This window comes from Cygnus olor, chromosome 1 (assembly GCF_009769625.2).
Source record: "Cygnus olor isolate bCygOlo1 chromosome 1, bCygOlo1.pri.v2, whole genome shotgun sequence".
Lineage (NCBI taxonomy): Eukaryota > Metazoa > Chordata > Aves > Anseriformes > Anatidae > Cygnus > Cygnus olor.
Window position 1 is genome coordinate 156,654,997 of NC_049169.1, and position 18,263 is coordinate 156,673,259.

An 18,263-nucleotide genomic window follows, 5' to 3' on the forward strand; every position below is an offset into this window, starting at 1 on the left:
TTTTTTATTTTTTTATTTTTTAACATATCCATCTTCTGTCTCCAGGGCTTATTGCTGCTTGCAGTTTTAAACACAGATACAGCAAACATTCTTAGTGATCTCTTCAGGTGCTGATACACATGCACCAATATTATGTAGCCTATGGAAGGGCCAAAATTGCAGTCATCAACAGCAATGGTACATGATTTTTAAATAGAAAGCAAAACCAGAGAGAGATGAAGAATGTCGAAACAGATAAAATCCATTTACATTTAAGTAGTGTGAACAATACAGATTTTTCCCTCCTCTCCCTGAGTAGCCAGGAACACTGCACAGACAAATTCACTAAGTGTGTGTATGTGTGTGTGTGAGACAGAGATGATGTCTGCTCACATCATTATTGCTTCTAAATGTCACAGTATCCTAGGATCATGAGAACAGAAGTTGAGCAACACAAGATTTAGATAATTCTAGATTCAGAATCCGAAGGCTGAACGAGCTCCTAAGAGGTTATCCAATTCACCTCGGTATCTCTAAGGAAAAATAGTTTTTTGATGCATTATTTTGCAGTACCTTGCTTTGCCTGTTCTTAAACATCTTCCTGCAGGCAAATGCCAGACCCGAAACTACCAGTTTTTGTCGTTTACCATCCTCACCACTAGAAATCTCTCTCAAATATTTAATTATAATTTACATGTTATGTGTCCTAGCCATTATAGAAACAGATAATAGATACTTTTCTTCCCCTTAGCAACAGCCCACTTGCGCTTTGTTTTTTCTCCCATTGCTCTTTCTTTTCCAGGTTAAACAGATTAAGGTATTTCATTCCTCTTATGTAGACTGAGTTTCCTAGATCCTTGATTGCTCTCATAATGCTCCTGAGAATACTCTTCAAGTTTGCCACTATTTTCCTGAAAAACCTGTAACTGGGCTTATGCTGAATTTCATCAAGATGATTTTGAACCACTTGCCCTGTTTTTTGTATTTCTATTCATTTTGTCCCTTCTAAATTGGTTTGTCTGTACAGTGGTTAGGATCACTGCCTTCAGTCTATGTTCCCAAAGCCTGATATCTTCATTTCTCTTCAAAATATCCTCAAACACCATCACTTCCAATGCTGCTTGACTGCTAATGCAATCAATTAGCTGATTGATTCATTGATCCATTCCAACTGTCATTTTCCAGCACAATATTTGGAGGAGATTAGGAACCTTTCTTGCTCGAACAAATTCTCCTTGTGTTTAAATTTGCAGAATTTGTTTGTTTAAGTGTGTTGAAAGTGTTTCTGAGACATAGTTTGACTTTCCATAACCCAAGAGAATACTCCAGGCACCACACACTTGATCTGTGCTCCTGTCCTGAACTCGTGTTACATGTGCCTTGTTTTCATAGCAAGCACATGAAACTGCCTAAGTGTAAAAATAAGAATGCCCTTTTTTCCATAGCTTAGCAATTCAGTAGTAATAATAAGAAAAAATAAACGATTTCAGGATGTGCAGGATGGACTTTTTTCCCCTTCAGTTACAAACGAACAAATAAAAAAAATAAAAAAAAAATGACAATAGGACATTTTGATTGAGTAACAAGGCAAAACAAACGGGAGGAATGGGAGGAAGAGGACAGATGTGAGAAAACAGTCATACAGCCACTGAAGCAGAAGAATATGCATCGTGATATAGTGTACAAGTAGAGGTGTTGAGTTGTGAAAACTAATCTACAGGTCTCAGCTCCAGCTGATAACCTAGAGTAACCCAGAGCATTCCGCTCTTCTGGTTTTAATCAGCTCTCTCTACTTCTAAATATTATCTACATACTACTGTTAGCTCTTTCACTAAGTTAACATTAAAATTTAGAGACAAAGTCAATATAAAAATGATATATATTTTTATATAAAAATAAAATACCTTAGTAAGGAAATGTATAAGTTAAATTAAGATCCAGGAGGTCTTTCATTTAACATATGGAATTCTTGTCACCACCCATATCTTTAGGCTGAGCCGCAAATAAATTGTGCTAATTATATATTTTAATCAAATAAAATTACTTTTAAAAAACACTGTAGTCTAGAATTTAATGAGATGTTTCATTGATGTACAAGGACTGAAGCTTCTAATCATACTTCTTAAAATATAACAGTGTAATAACAGTAACAATGTAATAATATAATGACTAAAATATAATAGTACTGTATAGTAATATAGTTTTGAAAATATATAACATATTAATAGTAAGACCATATGCGTATAAAGATAAGAATACAAGAAACTTGTTCTTAGGAAATCTGTAATTACAAGATACTTACTTCAAATTCTTACTGAAACATTTGGTAGGAGTACTATAACTCATTTGGGGAAAAGCATGAAAATAAAAGCCAGAATGTAAAGTTGCAATTAAATCTGAAATACAGATATCTAAGAAAGGATAATTCATCCTGAGAAGATTATTGACAAATTAGGACAATGAGAGTATTAAGGGTCCACCACTTATTGGGCCTTAGTGCTTGCAAAGCATTGGACTACCCAAGATGATAAACAAAAGCAGATCTGTAGCTGTTTGCTGAAAGGATATCTACGATTTTCTTAGACATCACTAATCAATACATTACAGCTCCTACATAACCTATTTAGAGATGCCTGAATCATAAAATCATAGAATTATTTAGGTTGGAAAAGACCTTCAACATCACTGAGTCCAACCATCAAGCCAACTTACTGAGTACTATCACTAAACCATGTCTCAGTACCACATCCACGTTCTTAAATAGAATCATTGAATCACTAAGGTTGCAAAAGACCTGCAAGATCATTTGGTCCAACCATCGCCCTACTACCAATGTCACCCACTAAACCATGTCCCTAAGCACCAGGGGATGGGGACTCCACCACTTCCCTGCGCAGCCTGTTCCAGTGCTTGACCACCCTCTCCCTTTCTGCTGGGCAGCTTTACAGTCATTCTTCCCCAAGCCCATACTGCTACATCAGGTTGTTGTGACCCAAGTGCAGCACCCAGCATTTAGCCTTGCTGAGTGACTTGCAGTTGGACTCAGCCCATTGACACAGCCTATCCAGATCCCTCTGCAGAGCTTTCATATCTTCAGTGGTCCTGCCTAACTCAGTATTGTCTGCAAGCTTACTGAAGGTACATTTGATTCCCTCATCCAGATCATTGATAAAAATGTTAAGCAAAACTGGACCCAGTGCTGAGCCTGGGTGACTGGCTGCCAAGAGGATTGGACTCCGCTATGACTCCCAGCCATCCAGCCAGTTCTTCACCCAACAAACTGTACACCTGTCAATGCCAGGAGCAGCCAGTTTCTCCAAGAGAATACTGTGGCAACCAGTGTCCAACACTTTACTAAAATCCAGGTAGACAACATCAACAGCCTCATCTACTATGCCTATAATCTTCTTCTCATATAAGGAGATAAGGTTAGGCAGGCAGGACCTGCTTTTAATAAACCCATGCTGAAGATGCAGACTGTCATTGCCTGATCTGATTAGTACCAGCTATCTCCCATTTTACTAATACACCTTTACAGCCTTTACCCACCTTCTTTGATACTACCTTATCTTGGTAATAAGAGCATGATCTTTACAAAACATAATTGCAATGAACCTCTTAATATTTTCATGTCACCACACAAAATTCAGAGAAATGCTTGTTTTCTTGATGAGAGCAATAAAGCAAAAACACAGGTATCATTTCTCTGAAAATCCATCTGACATTCACAAATGATAGTGTCTTGGAAGTTGTGAAACATATCGATTCCAGAGATATGCATCCAGGAGCCTAGCAATTTATTTTTATCTCTTCTTTGCCATTGCTACTGAGTGATGTCTCCCAAGCTAGTGCATACATAAAACAATACATGTGTTTCACCTTTAAAACATTTTATCTCGGTGCCTTAACTTATAGTGCTCTCCTGAGACACCACATATATTAAGAGATTAGTTCATTCTTCAGAGCCAGAGAAAGTTTTAAGCAAACAGCTTATCTGATATCACAAACGCTGTATTACACGGAGCACTTTATAAAAATCATCCTTTAAAAGAAAAATCCATATTCATTTTTTCCAACTATATTTTGTAATTGCCAGTCCATCTTTTCCTAACCAGTGTAAAGTTAAGCTCCATAATTTTGAAGCAGAAATGTCTGAGGACCAGTAAGATTCTTTTTTCTTTAACACATAAATACAGGGAGATTTTTTTTTATTCTGTTTATAGATGATGCCTGAGAGAAGGAAACCCATGCTGACTTGTTTTTCAAATGGGCTTTGACATATATCCAGAGAAACAATGCACTTGACTCCACTTGGCTAATTTAGAGCAATGAAAAATAAAGAAGAAAAGACAAAAGTGAGTGAAAAAGGTACCTTCTTACAACATCTTCTCCATTCCAACACGGGAGTCCATCAGCAGCTGCCAACTCATTACCGCACAGCTGATCAGCCAGCCCGCCGTAAAAGGCTCTGTAGAGCCGGAGGTGGCTGATAAATTCTCTGCACAGAGGAACATGGGAAACAATAGACAGTGTCAATCAATAACATTAAGCAGTTATGCTGTTGTGCATGTCTACAAGAAGATACAGAATATGCTTTTTCTAATGTTCTCTCTTGGTTCCAATGATGTTTTAAATCAATTTGTCAATTTCTTATTATCAAAGTTAGATTCTCTCTGACACATTTCAGTAGTTTACAGAGTTGATATTCTTATTGTCAAAATTAAACAATTTATTCATGCTCTGGAACAGGGGTTATTTTCCTCCATCCTGAAATTTTCTTGCCTAATTTTGATACAGCTTGCAATGCTACACTTGCACAAATGTAATAAAAAATGATCCAAAGGAAAGCATAGCAAATAAAAAAGCAGGTGTATATTAATGTCATCCATTTTTCAGTGCTACTAACTGGTCCCCTACACAGTCTTACAAATACTAGAAAGAGTATTGGTGAGAGTTATGGAGTAATTCAAGATTTAGGTAGGATGGGTTTAAGATGTAGATGTTAAATATTTAGTGGATACTTAAATTACTGTCTGCCAAAAGACATCAATTTTATCGTGTTATGCTGCTAAGTTATAAATTATGTATTGCTATTTTAAAGAATTGCCAAGTTGCCCAGAGCTAATGATAAGGTTTTGCACTTAAATCAAAACAAATGAATGACTTTTTAGTTAGTATGTTTGTAACTGGATTGAGATATTTCTGTTTATAAATTGTTTGCTTATGTATTGAAAAATCTCTTCCTGGAAGATCCATTCCTGCTGTGAAAAATTAAAATACTTATTTATTCTGGTTTAGAATATCGCAGTATACTGAGTTATCTATGATCCACAGGCATGAAGAAGAAAGGGACCAACAAATGCTGTGCTCGCTGCTCTGTAAGCCAGCAAGCTTGTCTTTATGTTAACTTCTTGAATGCTGTCTGGAGCTGTAAAAAAAAAAAAAAAAGCTCCAGAAGTTCTAGACGTTTCATTACATTTAGTTAAATAGATCTAAAATGGAATTAAATTTTTAATTTTTGCTTACTCAAAATTAACACAGATAAAACATGAGTAATTACACATAGTCTACCATTTAAAAAGCCACTTTTTAATTGTAAGTGTAGGGCAAATATTCTACACAAAGCACCGTGATTCAGATTTATTGTGATTATTTAAGGTGATCTAAGTGCATTACTGTCTAAAACTGCTGCTCTGAAAATCTCAGGTAGGGTCATTTTTGACTATTCATCATGTAATTGTATATGCACAGTTTATTTTAAGTATATAAATATGATTCACCTGCACTTTCCCAACCATGTATAGTTGTATCCTGTATTGTTCCATCCCCCAAACTGCATATAGTACACATAATATGTTTGCAAATTTCTTCCATTTCCCATGGAGGGGGACTGATTTTGATTTTGACAATGCATAGTGTTTTTGTTCTGGATGAAGACTACTGATTAAAGTCTTCTGATAATAAATAGTTGAAATTTCTTCTTCTGTACAATTAATCCATGTATAATACAGAAATGGAAATAAATACAGCTGCTACAATATATTATCCCATATTGCGTTGTAACAGAAAGGTCAGTTATTTAGTTTATTAGCAGATACATCCTGAGGCAAAGATGAAGTTAATACAGAAGTAATAACTGATTTCAGCCCCTGTAGATGTCTGACCAAAGTAGTTAGAAGGGCAGATGGTTTGAATGTCAATTTTCATATCAACATCTTTTAGACCAGATAGCATGTAATTATAGGCAACTGAGCACAAATGTGCAATTCCAGACAGTGCAAGCTACAAATATTTCTTATCTGTTTATTTGGCAATGTTTTTGTTTGTTTGTTTTTGTTCTTACAATTTTATTCTCCTTGTTATAACCTATCTGCAAAGCTAAGTTTTGGAGCAAAAAGCATTATATATGTTTTAAGATCGCATGCTATTATGTAATATTCTGCTTAGCAATTTTTAAAATTCATCTGACATTTTTAAGTGTCTAAAGCAAAGTGGAATTTCCTTTTCTTCTTATCTCACATACTGCTAGAAAATACCTGCCTAAGATGTTGATGTTTAAATTGATGGTGTTTCTGATGGTGAAAATAATTTAGGAAAAGTTCAGGCAGAGGTAGTCCAACATGTGCATTGTTCTTTAATGTACATGTACATGTAAACTTTCATCTGCAGGTGGATTTGAGAAAAATTAGGAAACGGGATCTCTCGGGAGTCACACATTTAATGGAGTCCTTTTGTTCTCTTGTTTTTTTCTAAGATAATTGTCATTGATCAAGCCTCCACCATTTAGGAGAAGCCTATTCTCTTCTGCTAAAGCTTGTGAAAGTTGCAGAGAGCAACTCTGCTGCCAGAGGTAAGCAGGTCAGAAGGTAAAAAAAAGTGGAGCTTGACTGGGAGAATCGTGCTTCCTTAAAAGCAGGCTGTAAGGTTTGCTGAAGTTGCTCTTCTGTATGAGGAATTGTTACAGTTCCCATGGGAATATAAAGACAAATATAAAGTGGTTGTGACTGATAAGGAAGAAGGTGATCCAGGAGGTTGCAAGGGAAGATGATATGAAGTTGATAAACTGAAATCTTTGCCAGTGGATCTCAAAAACTTTTCTTCCCCTCATTCTACATCCCCCATCTTTTTGGTGTAGTGCCTGTTGCAAGCCATAAAGTGGTTCCAGCTTCTCAGACAGGGGTAAACCATTGGAAAACAACATTGTTTTGTGCTGCCCACTGCCTCTGGTATCCCATAAGATCTCACTGAGGTCAGCCTAGACACTATTTTTTTGAATCATGGATCAGCCCTTGATAAATTGAGATATTAGAATACAATTTTATGTTTGCAGAGTGCTAGCAATGAGTAAACATCAGAAACTTGCTTAGGAACATGAAGAACATTGCACTAGCTAGAATGGTCTGCCTTTGAAGCTCAGGGGCACATTTGCTTCTCCAGACATCAGAAATTAGTAATTATTCCTTGGAATTCTCTCATTTCAGTCTCCTTTTGCACTGCAAACTGAAATGAAAGAAAAAGAGGCCAAAGAAACCATCTCTGTATTTTAGTGGACGCTGTGATGGGAATGAAATTTCTGATTTTTCCTTTGCATATGATTTGCATTAATAGAGCCTTTAATCTCACCAATAATACTATCCTTACTCCTTACAGTGCAATTACTCCTTACAGGCATTAAAGACTTGATTCATTTGTCTAAAGATAGAATATCTGGTGGCCTTTAAGGTGCCCTCAGCTATCCAGGATCTCTGCGCAAGGCTGCAGCATATGGCAAAACTTACAGGACATCTGTATCCTTCTGGGCAGCAGATCAGTTGGGATACCTTAGGGCATCCTCAAATGGCACTGAACTCATGCTGTTGTGTGGGCAGCTGTACTGAGTCCTCCTCCCCACTGAATATAATGCCAGCTTAAACACTTAGCTCCTACACAGTTAGGGAAAGTTTACGCTGTAATGCTGAACCAGATATAAATCAAATACCTAAGTCTTTGCAGTCACCTGAATTCACTGTATACTGGCTAAAGAACCAAAGAAAAAAATCTGCAGGATTTGCTTCAACAAGAACTCCAGGACTTAACCCTAAATACTTATTTATCTCATTTTTCACAATAGAAAGGTATGTAAGAATGAAGTCATTATAATTTTTGTCTGGTCAATTTGTACAGTCTTTTGGTAAAAGGGACAATCAGGTCTTGACAGATGCAGTAATACCCAATGATGTGCCATTTAAATGTAATTTGAAAATTTACACATAGAGCTGATATTCTTATTCATATTCATATTTTAGTTATCCACTCTTTCAAATATTTCAAAACACCCCAAATGACCCCACTCATACATCCATTATACTGGAAAACATAAAGTCATAAAGTCATAAAATGACTCTTTCCAAAATGTAACCGAGCAGGCTGTGTTGCTGAAATGCTTCATTCTTTGCAGTTGTTATTGCATGCCACTGCACTGAATATAAGCTATTCTGTTGTAAAATTAATGGCTTACTTTATTCTTTCTTTCTGGCTGTAAAACTAATGTCTTACTTTCTTCTGTTGGCAAGGGTTTCTTCACTGTCTCTTGAGAACATCTTCAGCCCTTCATTATCTTTGTTCTGATCAAAAGAGCAACTTGGAGACTGTGCAGGCTTCCTTACAGGAGGGCCACATACCTTGTTCACCTAAAGGAAAAATAGTCATAAGAAGGAAAGAACATATGTAAGCAAAAAATATTACATATCCCTCAATTCAGTTTAAGTCCATTTTAATAAGAAAGAAAGTCTGTGGACATATGCTAAAGATTAGCTACAAAAAATATCATTAGTTATCATACTTGTCAACAGTATGTCTATAATGAATGCAGTAAACACAATTCTATTTCATTTTATAAAAGAAAAGAACAAACAAAATCACTCCTTTTGAAGGAATATAAGGGGTATAAGCAAGTCACCACATGTATTTTATTGAATGTGGCTTTTTTGCTTTTTATCAAGAAACTGTATGTTTATGCAGACAGTGACAGTAACTTCAGAGATCACAACGTGTTGTGAACAGCAGCATATTTCCATTTTTCTGTATTACACCCCAATCACATTTTTAATATGTATTGAACTCTGTGATTTCTTTCAGGGTTGATGAATTATTATGGCACGTTCAGCACAGATACTCAGAGCGTATAGTGAACACTTAGCATGTTGGAAACCTGCATTACAACTTTGCAAGATGTAAATTTAATGATCCAAGATGCATGTTTAATGATTCAGACCACAGATGTTGAAAATACCAAGGGATTTTATATGCCTGGTTTTCTGATCCAGATGTCAATAGATACAAATTCACATGAATTCCCATTTTCTTCTTTGTAAAATGTGATAGTGAGCATTTTGTGCTATAGACGATACCAGTTCATGTTCATAACTCATTAGTCTTCCTAGTCACTGAAGAAAAATAATTAGTGCCATACATATTTATTAAGTAAGAGATTCTTCATGGTGAGGATCACATCAGACAGTATGTTAAACAGACTGAAGAGCACATATCTTCTTTAACCTAGCACGTATGCAGTACTGAAAAACTAATACTGCATGTGATTTATTAAAACTCAGTTTTGATAAGTAGTCAACCTTCTTAAATGGGACAGAGGAGATCACTTCGGGCTCTACAATAGGTATACAGTTTTTGAAAGACAAACACAGGCAAACTGCTTTCACAAGAAAGAGGAAAGTGTACATATATTATAAAACAGGGATTATCGTTCCCTGCTGCATTTTTTATCTCCAAATACAAGAACAGAGAAAGAAAATTAATTTTACATTTCAAGTTACAATTACACACCTTAATGAGTATCACACAATTTTATGCCTAAAAACTGATATGGTGTTGGTTAAGATACATATTTAAAATTTAAAATTAAGTGAACATATGCAGTTTTGATGCTTTTCTTTGCTGTTATGCATGGTGGTGTAACTGGTGTAAAAATGGAAGACTTGTTGAATGTTACTAGCTTAGAAAAAATTCTGAAGGAATCAGAATTACTACTACATATCAATAAGCCTTATGAATAGAAAGTGAGAGTAAAGTTGAAGGTGAACAGCCCTTTCTGACTGTGAATCATGTGTGTTAATTTAGGTGGCCAATATGTAGCTTTAATTCCCTTCAAATGAGGTGCATGAATTTACAGTTGCCTCTCGACATATGGTTAACAGGATACACCTTACACATCATGTTAAATATTCACCTCATCATTTCCTATCAGAATCAGTGTCTTGCTGGAGAGCATCTTACATTTGTTCCTGCCCTCAAATTCAGTTTCAGATCTCCCTCACACTTCTTCCACAGCTTCCCCCGTTAGTTGTTCATCAGAGCAGATTACCCTACACTCTTCCTGATTTTTAATGGGCTCCCATTCCCTCCTTCCCCCTGCATGCTCTTTCTAGGCTTCACCTATTCTTGTGCAAGCTTGCCCCAACATTTTTCCAGCCGCTGCAGCAGTCTACCCCCTCAGCCACTCTGCAGCAATCTGAAAAAACACTTTTGTCATTTTACTTGACTCACTTTGCTCATACTGTCTACTGAAGTGACACTGGCGTGGGAGTGTTATAGGTATGATCAGTTTTTATGACAAAGCAACTGATGTTTTGGGTCGCCTCCGTCCTAGCTTGCCATACACTCTTTAACAAGTTTTGCCTCGTCAAGAATAAAAATAAGGGTTTAACAAATACTGAGCGTCAGATCCAGATGTTTGGGAAGGAGCATCTGTCTCATGACAGGCATAGGTTAGGTGTGTACATTGTGCCAACTTTGGCCCTTGGATGTCTGAAAGAGATGCCACAGCTGTCCTGGCACTCTCAGAGAGTGCATGGTGTGAGCCTTTTAGGGACAGAGAAACATGGTGTCAGCGATTTACCAGCTAATACAGGCTCTGAGGAGGTGAGTGATGGTCCTTTGGGAAAGAGGAAAAGGAAAAGGGGAAAAGGGAAAGGGATATTTAGCTCCAGCTATAATAAACTGAAAAAACATATGTATTTGTTGCTCCATATGTATTCCTATTGCTCCCCTAGGAAGGCAGGAGAATCCACAGGTATCTATATTCCTTGAAATTAAAATAAAATGTCTTTATGTTTTACTCCAACTAAAATGAACAAATAAAGAAAATGAGTAGCATTTACAGTCACAGTGGCTTGCAGTACGGACAATGTTCATTTTATACATTATATGGCTGCTTCAAAATATTATCTCATGACCTTTCTCTCTGTTTACTCACTTTGAGTGAATGTCTCAAGAAATGCATAGCATGATTTGGGGAATTTTGCATTCACTGATACATTTACAAATAAACCTTCGTTTCAAATATAAAATCTTTTTCAAAAAATAGTCTTATATAAACTTTGCATACATATCTATGGAATATTCTGAAAATACCATTAGTTAAATTGTAAAAAGTGCCTGTGCAGCACCACACACACCTTTGCCATTCCCACAAAGAAGTACACGCCAGTAGTCATACTGCTGAGAGCTGTTATATTAATGATAGCAACAGCTCTTGCAGCTGAAAGTTACCTCACTAACTTTTAGCAAAGTCACTTCCTTCTTCAGACAGAGTTTCTGCAGAGTGAGCTACTTCAGCATGTACAACCAGGTACTCTGATAATGTCTTTGTCTGTTACCTTTCTCTTTTTTTTATTTTTTTTTTATTTAAAATCCTGGGAACACTGCCTGCCTGGCTAGCTTTGTGTGGTGTTGGTTTCTTCATTTTATTTGACACGTTACACTTGCATCACTCACCCACCTGAACCTGATCTGTTGCTTTTTGTTTGTTTGTTTTGTTTTTGTGTGTTTTTTTTTTTTTTTCAGCTGTTCACTGGTGGCTGTCATCTTTATGTCATATTCAAACCATTAACTGTACAGGGATGCCAGATGTACCTTTGCCTCCCTCACTGGCCCAGTCTTCACTGTCACACAGTTTCTTCAGTAAGCTGTTGTGCACATTAAAAGGTCATGTAGTACTATCTTGCCTTCGGATGCCTGCTATGTCTGTGAGCCAAATATTTTAAAACTAAAATGTCAGAATTTCATTTTCCACTGTAGAGCTGATGATACACTTAAAAAAAAAAAAAAAAAAAAAAAAAAAGGCAAGCACACTTTTCCATAATAATGTCTACTCGTTTTTGTATGTATTCTTTAAGTATCTGGAAAGTGTACATGGTACAAGTATAATGCCAGCTAGTTGTATTTCCACCATTTCCAGAAGGATTTTAACAGCCTTTAGCCACATTGTCTCAGTATTCTTAGCCTTTGGGCTGTAAAAAATTCATCCAGTGCTATTACTGTCAGTCCTTGGAGGCAAAGACTTGAATCTTCACTTTGGGAGAAGGGGGTTGCTCTCACTACACTAATGAGCTAACAAATGATCATTTTGCAGCAATATCTGATCAGAATGTATTCTTATCGTCCTGCCCTCCAGTTGCACTGAAAGGGTATTCACACTGAACACTCCCACAAACATTTGAGCATGTTTCTTGGCCACAAACACAAGATCCTTGAAAAGTATATAAAATGATTCTCAAAGGGGACTGAAAACACCCTGAGGAAAATGACACTGAAACAATTACCAAAAATATTATTCTAAAGAGAATTACAAATCTCACCAAATTTCAGAAAGAATTAAAGACCACTGTAAAATTTTAAAACAGATAAGCCTAAGCAACTTCCTAGGATTTTTTCTTTTCTCCCCATCTCCCCACTTTGGTCCAATTTTCTTAAACAGATACTGCACAATATTTAATGGCATAAAAGGAAACCTCAGAAAATTATAAAACTCCCGATTTTCACAGTTCAGACAAACCTATTGTCATTATACTCAGCATGCTGTTATTATGCACAATTTGTATGCCACAGAATGATGACTGGGTTAATTAAAAGCTCTTGTAATAACCATGCAGTTAAATTGCAATTAGTGCCACACACGAATTTTATGACAGTTTGATTTTGCTTGGTGCAATTTAGTTGAACATCTCTGGTTACACACAGTTTGGAAAACTTGAGTGTCATAAACCTTTACATTTAAAGAGAGCTGGACAACGATGTGAGCATTATGTTGGTAACAGCAGGACACCGCCATATCAGTTCACAGGTTCAATAGGGCCAATTGGTCACATCCTTCGGGACCTTTTTGCACTGCAAAAATGGTTCTTTCTGACCTCAGCATTTCTACCGAAATTATTTCACTTTTTTTTTTTTTTTTTTTTTTTTTAATTCTGAAATGCAATGATCATTCCTACATTTAATTTGAAGACTGAAAATAAAAGTGCCACTCCTATTCACTAGGCTAGGACACAGCCTGCTTGGTGTGCTTTCAGTAACTGATCGATAGCTTTCGGTCTAGCTATCAGATCACAAATTTGCCATCACCCCTTACAGTTAAATCCCCTCAAACACTTGTGGGGGAAAAAAAAAAATAGCAGAACAACTTGTTGAAACTATATTACCAACAACAACAATAAAAATTGGGGTTAAGTGAATGTTTTTAGGTTTTCTAGGAATGCACAAGTTGAACACTTTCTTCAAGAAAGAGATTTTTGACGTCACAAGGGTTTCCAGCAACTGATTACTAACCAAACTGCCCAAAATGTTTATCCAGAAACACAAGGCAGTTCAAGTTTACAACATTTCCTGATTCAGATTCAAACCCTGCAAGTGGATGTGCAGTCCTTGCAGGTAGATGGCTGTGCATCATACGGAGGACAAAAAGAAGAGCAATACAGGTGCAGGACAAGAGTGTCCTGCACCTCCTTCTGCTAGGCGGCCATTGCCAGCAGCAGAGGAAAGGACGGCTTCTTGGCGTTTGTCACTTTTTGGTCATCTAAGCAGGTGACAATGACGATTTCTCAAAGCAAGATTAGCTTCTCCTCTTAACTTGTAATAATCCCCAGCTAAGCTCCTGCAGCAGGAGCCGGTATATCAACGTACTTGGCGCTTGTTTAACTTGCTTTTTCTTCTTTCAGTTAAACCACAAGAGGGAGCACCAACATTTCAGTATTTCCAAGGACTTGAGCAGGCTTTTATCGTTTATTGTTTGTAACAGTTGCTTATTTAATATCAAACTTCTTTTGCAACGAAAAATGTATTTTGAGATGTCAGAGCGTGCAGAGGTGCATGAAAGAGTAAAGGACTCCCTAATGAGACAAAGTTCAAGTTCTTAGATACTATGAGAACAAGCATTTGTTAAAACAGGATGTTTTTTCTTCAGAACGGGAAAAAGATGTTAATGAGATTGTCTGAGGAAAGAGCAGTGGTATGTCACCAGTGTTAGCAACATAGGAAGATCATGGGGAAATACTGTATTGTTTTCTTTGTTAATTCTTTTTCTGCAACTAGTCTCTTTCTCTACTGTAGTCCCAGGATTCTTGGTAATACATCCTAAACATCCAAAGCTTTAAACTCCAGAGTTACTGCGGCAACCTAAAGTTTTATAAGTTTCACTAACAGGTTTCATCATTTTACAGAACTTATGAGAGAAGTCCAGCATAACCTAGAAGTGGAAAACGTGAACAACAGCCTAGAGCATTACAGACTAAAGCTGATAATTGAATGATGCTTGCACAAATTATTAAACACTCAATTTATAATCACCTGCAAGACTTAAATGGACTTGTTAAATAATTACGAATTAATTTTATTCAAAACTATAATTAGAAACTCAGCTGATACATGAGAAAGTGTATTTACAAATTTTTCAAGTAAGATGGAGTTGTGGTGGTTTTACCCAGCTGGGCAGCTGAACTCCACCACAACCACTCTCTCACTCTCCCTCCTCAATGGAAAAGGGGGAGAAAATACAATGGAAAGAGCTCAAGGGTTGAGATAAGGACAGTGAGGTCACTCACCAATTAGTGTCACAGTAAAACAGACAGCATAGGGAGATTAATATAATACATTGCCTGTCACTAGCAGACTAGAGCAGTGAGAAACTAAAAGCAAACTACAAAACACCCTCCCCCATCCTCCCTCTTCTACCTCCTCCCCCCAAGCAGCACAGGGGAACAGGGAATGGGAGATGTGGTCAGCCTCAAAATGGGGGTTGTGTCCAGTGCAAAGAAGTAGTAGCCTCATCAGGAAAAAAAAAAAATAAAAATAAAAAAGAAAAGAGGATTATATGTTGGAAAAAAAAAAAAAGGAAAGGAAAATCTTTTCTGAGATATATAAATAAATGTACCACTGGAGAACTAATTATTCCACTATGTTTGGTAGTAGTGGGGCATCAGTGTCATTGCCATGCACTTTTCTGGGAAATGAAATCTATACTCAGGATGGAGGACCAAAGAAGAGACAATAACAATAGGTATTTACAAAATATATATTTTTTTTTAATCTTTTTTTTTTTTTTTTTTTTTTTTTAATAGGGGTTTGCAAAAGACTGCTGTCCAAGCTGTTGGATTGGGACCCACAGTTCATGGCTTGCATGTGACTGAGACCTGTATCCTCCTCCTCTACCAAAACCAGTGCTTCAGCCTGGGTTCTTCAGGCTGGTCTCATGTCTTAGTCTTTAATTATCTCTGATTTCCTTCCTCATTCTGTACATTGTGATTATAAAATAAAATCTGCTAGTTCATTAAGTATGAGTTACTTAATATAATTTTAATTTAAAACTTCCACTTTTTAATTATCAAATCTTAAATCGTTTCAATTCTGCTGCTCCTTTCACGAGGGACTAACAGTAAGTCTGGCAGTAAAAAAGAGCTTCCTCTTCTGAATGAGAGTGAGAGGGAAGTGATTTTTTTTTTAATGGCTTAATGTTAGGGGAAATCCTAATGTTCTTGGCCAAGTTATCCTACAGCCAGAATACAGCACTGCCAGTTCAGACTCCTCAAAGGCAGTTCAACAAAACTGCTTCTTGTGAGAGGCTGCCAGCTCTCCCAATCCAAGTCTGCTTCAGTGGATGCCAAGGTGTTTCATTTATGTTCAGTGAAAACACTCTGTGGTTCTCCTCTGAAAAGCAATTATATAAAACCGGCAGTAGTCCTTTCCAAAGATCAGCTCCCTGTGTGTACCGAGACTGACATATCTGTGCTCTCTAGTGGTTAAAATATACTTTATTGCTCCTTATTTCTGTGTGCCCTGCAAGTATAGCTCTGACGTAGAGGGTTAACATTATTCTGCCTTCTCATCTGATACCCACAGAATTGTTCATTAAATCTAAATATAAGTCTATCCAGAGTCACCAAAAGAAACTCAGTAGGAATGCAACTGTCAATGAAAAGCAGGAATGGGGCTCTATAGCCTTTATCAGACATGCTGCTCACTTAAAAGAAGAAACACATCACAATTTACAACACATAAAAGAGTTTGTGGAAGCAAAACAAGTTCACCGCGTTTGCATATTTGCTCTTTGGGCTTACACTTTGTGGCAGGCTCCAATTTAAGTTTCAAAATTGTGAAGGCAACAGTAGTTTTGAAAACAAGATCTGTAACAGAAGTATGTATGTCAATAAAATCATGCACATTTACAGTAACAGTCATAATACATTATTTCATTCAGTGTAGGTCACTGCCATCCATTCCTTAGATAACTGGAGGTCTACCTTTTCATGATAATAAAGAATCAAAAAAACACTGATTAAAAAAAAGGTGTGGGGATGGGAGGGGAGCCCCGCTATTGAGACAGCTAACATTTCAGAGAACCTATTTTTTTTTCACCCTTTTCAGACTGCATCTCATGAGATTAGTGTTTTTCCTTCTTTTGTCTGTATGTTACGTGCTTCAATGTCTCCTCACCCTCTCATTTGAACCTCAAAAAACAGTTTTCTATGAAGATCTTTATTATGTACAAAGCAGTCACTTATTCATACATGTATATGTCATGTAAGGGACCAAATTAGTCTAAAAAATTAATCTGCTTCACAATCTCTGGATTTGCCATCATATAGTTTTTCTCTTGCAGTACGAAGAGCTGATTTAAGGGCCAGCTGAGAACCAGAAGACTGCTCAGCTGAGTAGCTCACTATTAATCTGTTTCAGAGTGAAAAAGGAAGAGCAAAGAAAAAAAGAAAATACAGACTACAGAAAGGATTTGTGGTTCACTTCTTCCTTTACACTTGTTCGAGCTTCTTATTTGGCTTATGGAAAGGAGTGCAAAGCCATCTTTCTTCTCTTTCTGCAAATACAAAGAACCACACTGTTGCATTTTCAGCCTCTTGGACCATCTTCCTCACCTTCAGTTAGTTTCCCAGTGAACACATTCAGACAGCTTGCCATGGTGCCAAAGCAGAATTAGACATCCAGTACGCCATCTAAACCCAGAATTTGACGGCAGTCCAGAATGCTTATTCCACACTATTTTTCAGACCTCTGAGTCTGAAAAGATCAATGGAATGCAGTCAATGGAAAGAGGAGGACCATTTTGGATCTGTGCATTTTGTCTAAATTGTGCATTTTGTCTAAATTTTGCCCAACCTTCTGTTAAATGTGTCCATCCCCCCCCCCCCCCCCCCAAGAAAGAAGGTATATTAAGGACTCTATTATTTCCTGACAAAGCACATCTCAATTTTAAAAAGGAAGTGCAGCAAACTTGAAGATTTAACAAAAAATGTTTCAAATTGTGATGCACATTTGATTTAAGCACATTAAACAGGAATGCATAAAGCATGCCATGATATGTTTCTACATTATTTGGCAGTCTGTATTGAACTTACCTTATGCAAAACTGCACTGCTTGCTGTTGCTTGCCAAAGCCATGTCTGTGTTGATCGTGAGGGGGTGGAGGACAACCTGCTCCACCAGGGATCTCTCCACAGGCCGCAGGGGAACTTCTGCTCCTTGCCTGGAGCACCTCCTGCCCTCCTGCTGCACTGACCTGGGGGTCTGCAGGGCTGGTTCTCTCACTTTCTTTCTCATTGCCCTCTCTCACAACTGCTGTGTAACATTTTTTAACCTTTCTCATATATGTTTTCCCAGAGGTGCCCACCCATGGCTGCTGGACCCAGCTGTGCCCTGTGGTGGGGCTGTTGGAGCCCGCTGGAAGTGGCTGTGTCTGGGGTGGGGCAGCCCCTCAGAGGAGCCCTGCAGCCCCCTGCCAGCACCGTGCCATGGACACCCAATAAAACGAGTATCTCCAGCAAAGCGTTGAAGAAGAGGAACCCAGGCAATTTGGCAAATGGTTTGAAAGAAGCACAAAGCTTTTCAGAAAGGCGTGAGACGTGAACTTGACACTGGATTTGAACCTCTTCTCACCAAGGGTGAGAAATATGTTCTCTCGCATTTCCATAAATGAAAGGAAAATTGGCTGAAAGAAGGGGAAT

The 18,263-nt window shown here is 37.4% G+C and overlaps 1 protein-coding gene across 3 annotated transcripts in view; it reads right to left on the reverse strand.

Annotated features, from left to right (window-relative positions):
• GPC5 (glypican 5) overlaps positions 1-18,263 on the reverse strand; it is a 767,073-nt gene that overhangs the window by 612,711 nt on the left and 136,099 nt on the right. For all 3 annotated transcript variants that reach the window (XM_040538873.1, XM_040538889.1, XM_040538881.1), the window contains exons 4-5: positions 8,515-8,648; positions 4,352-4,477 (exon numbers count right to left, since the gene is read on the reverse strand). In XM_040538873.1, coding sequence (XP_040394807.1) covers positions 4,352-4,477; positions 8,515-8,648 — 260 coding nt within the window. The remainder of the gene's footprint in view (positions 1-4,351; positions 4,478-8,514; positions 8,649-18,263) is intronic.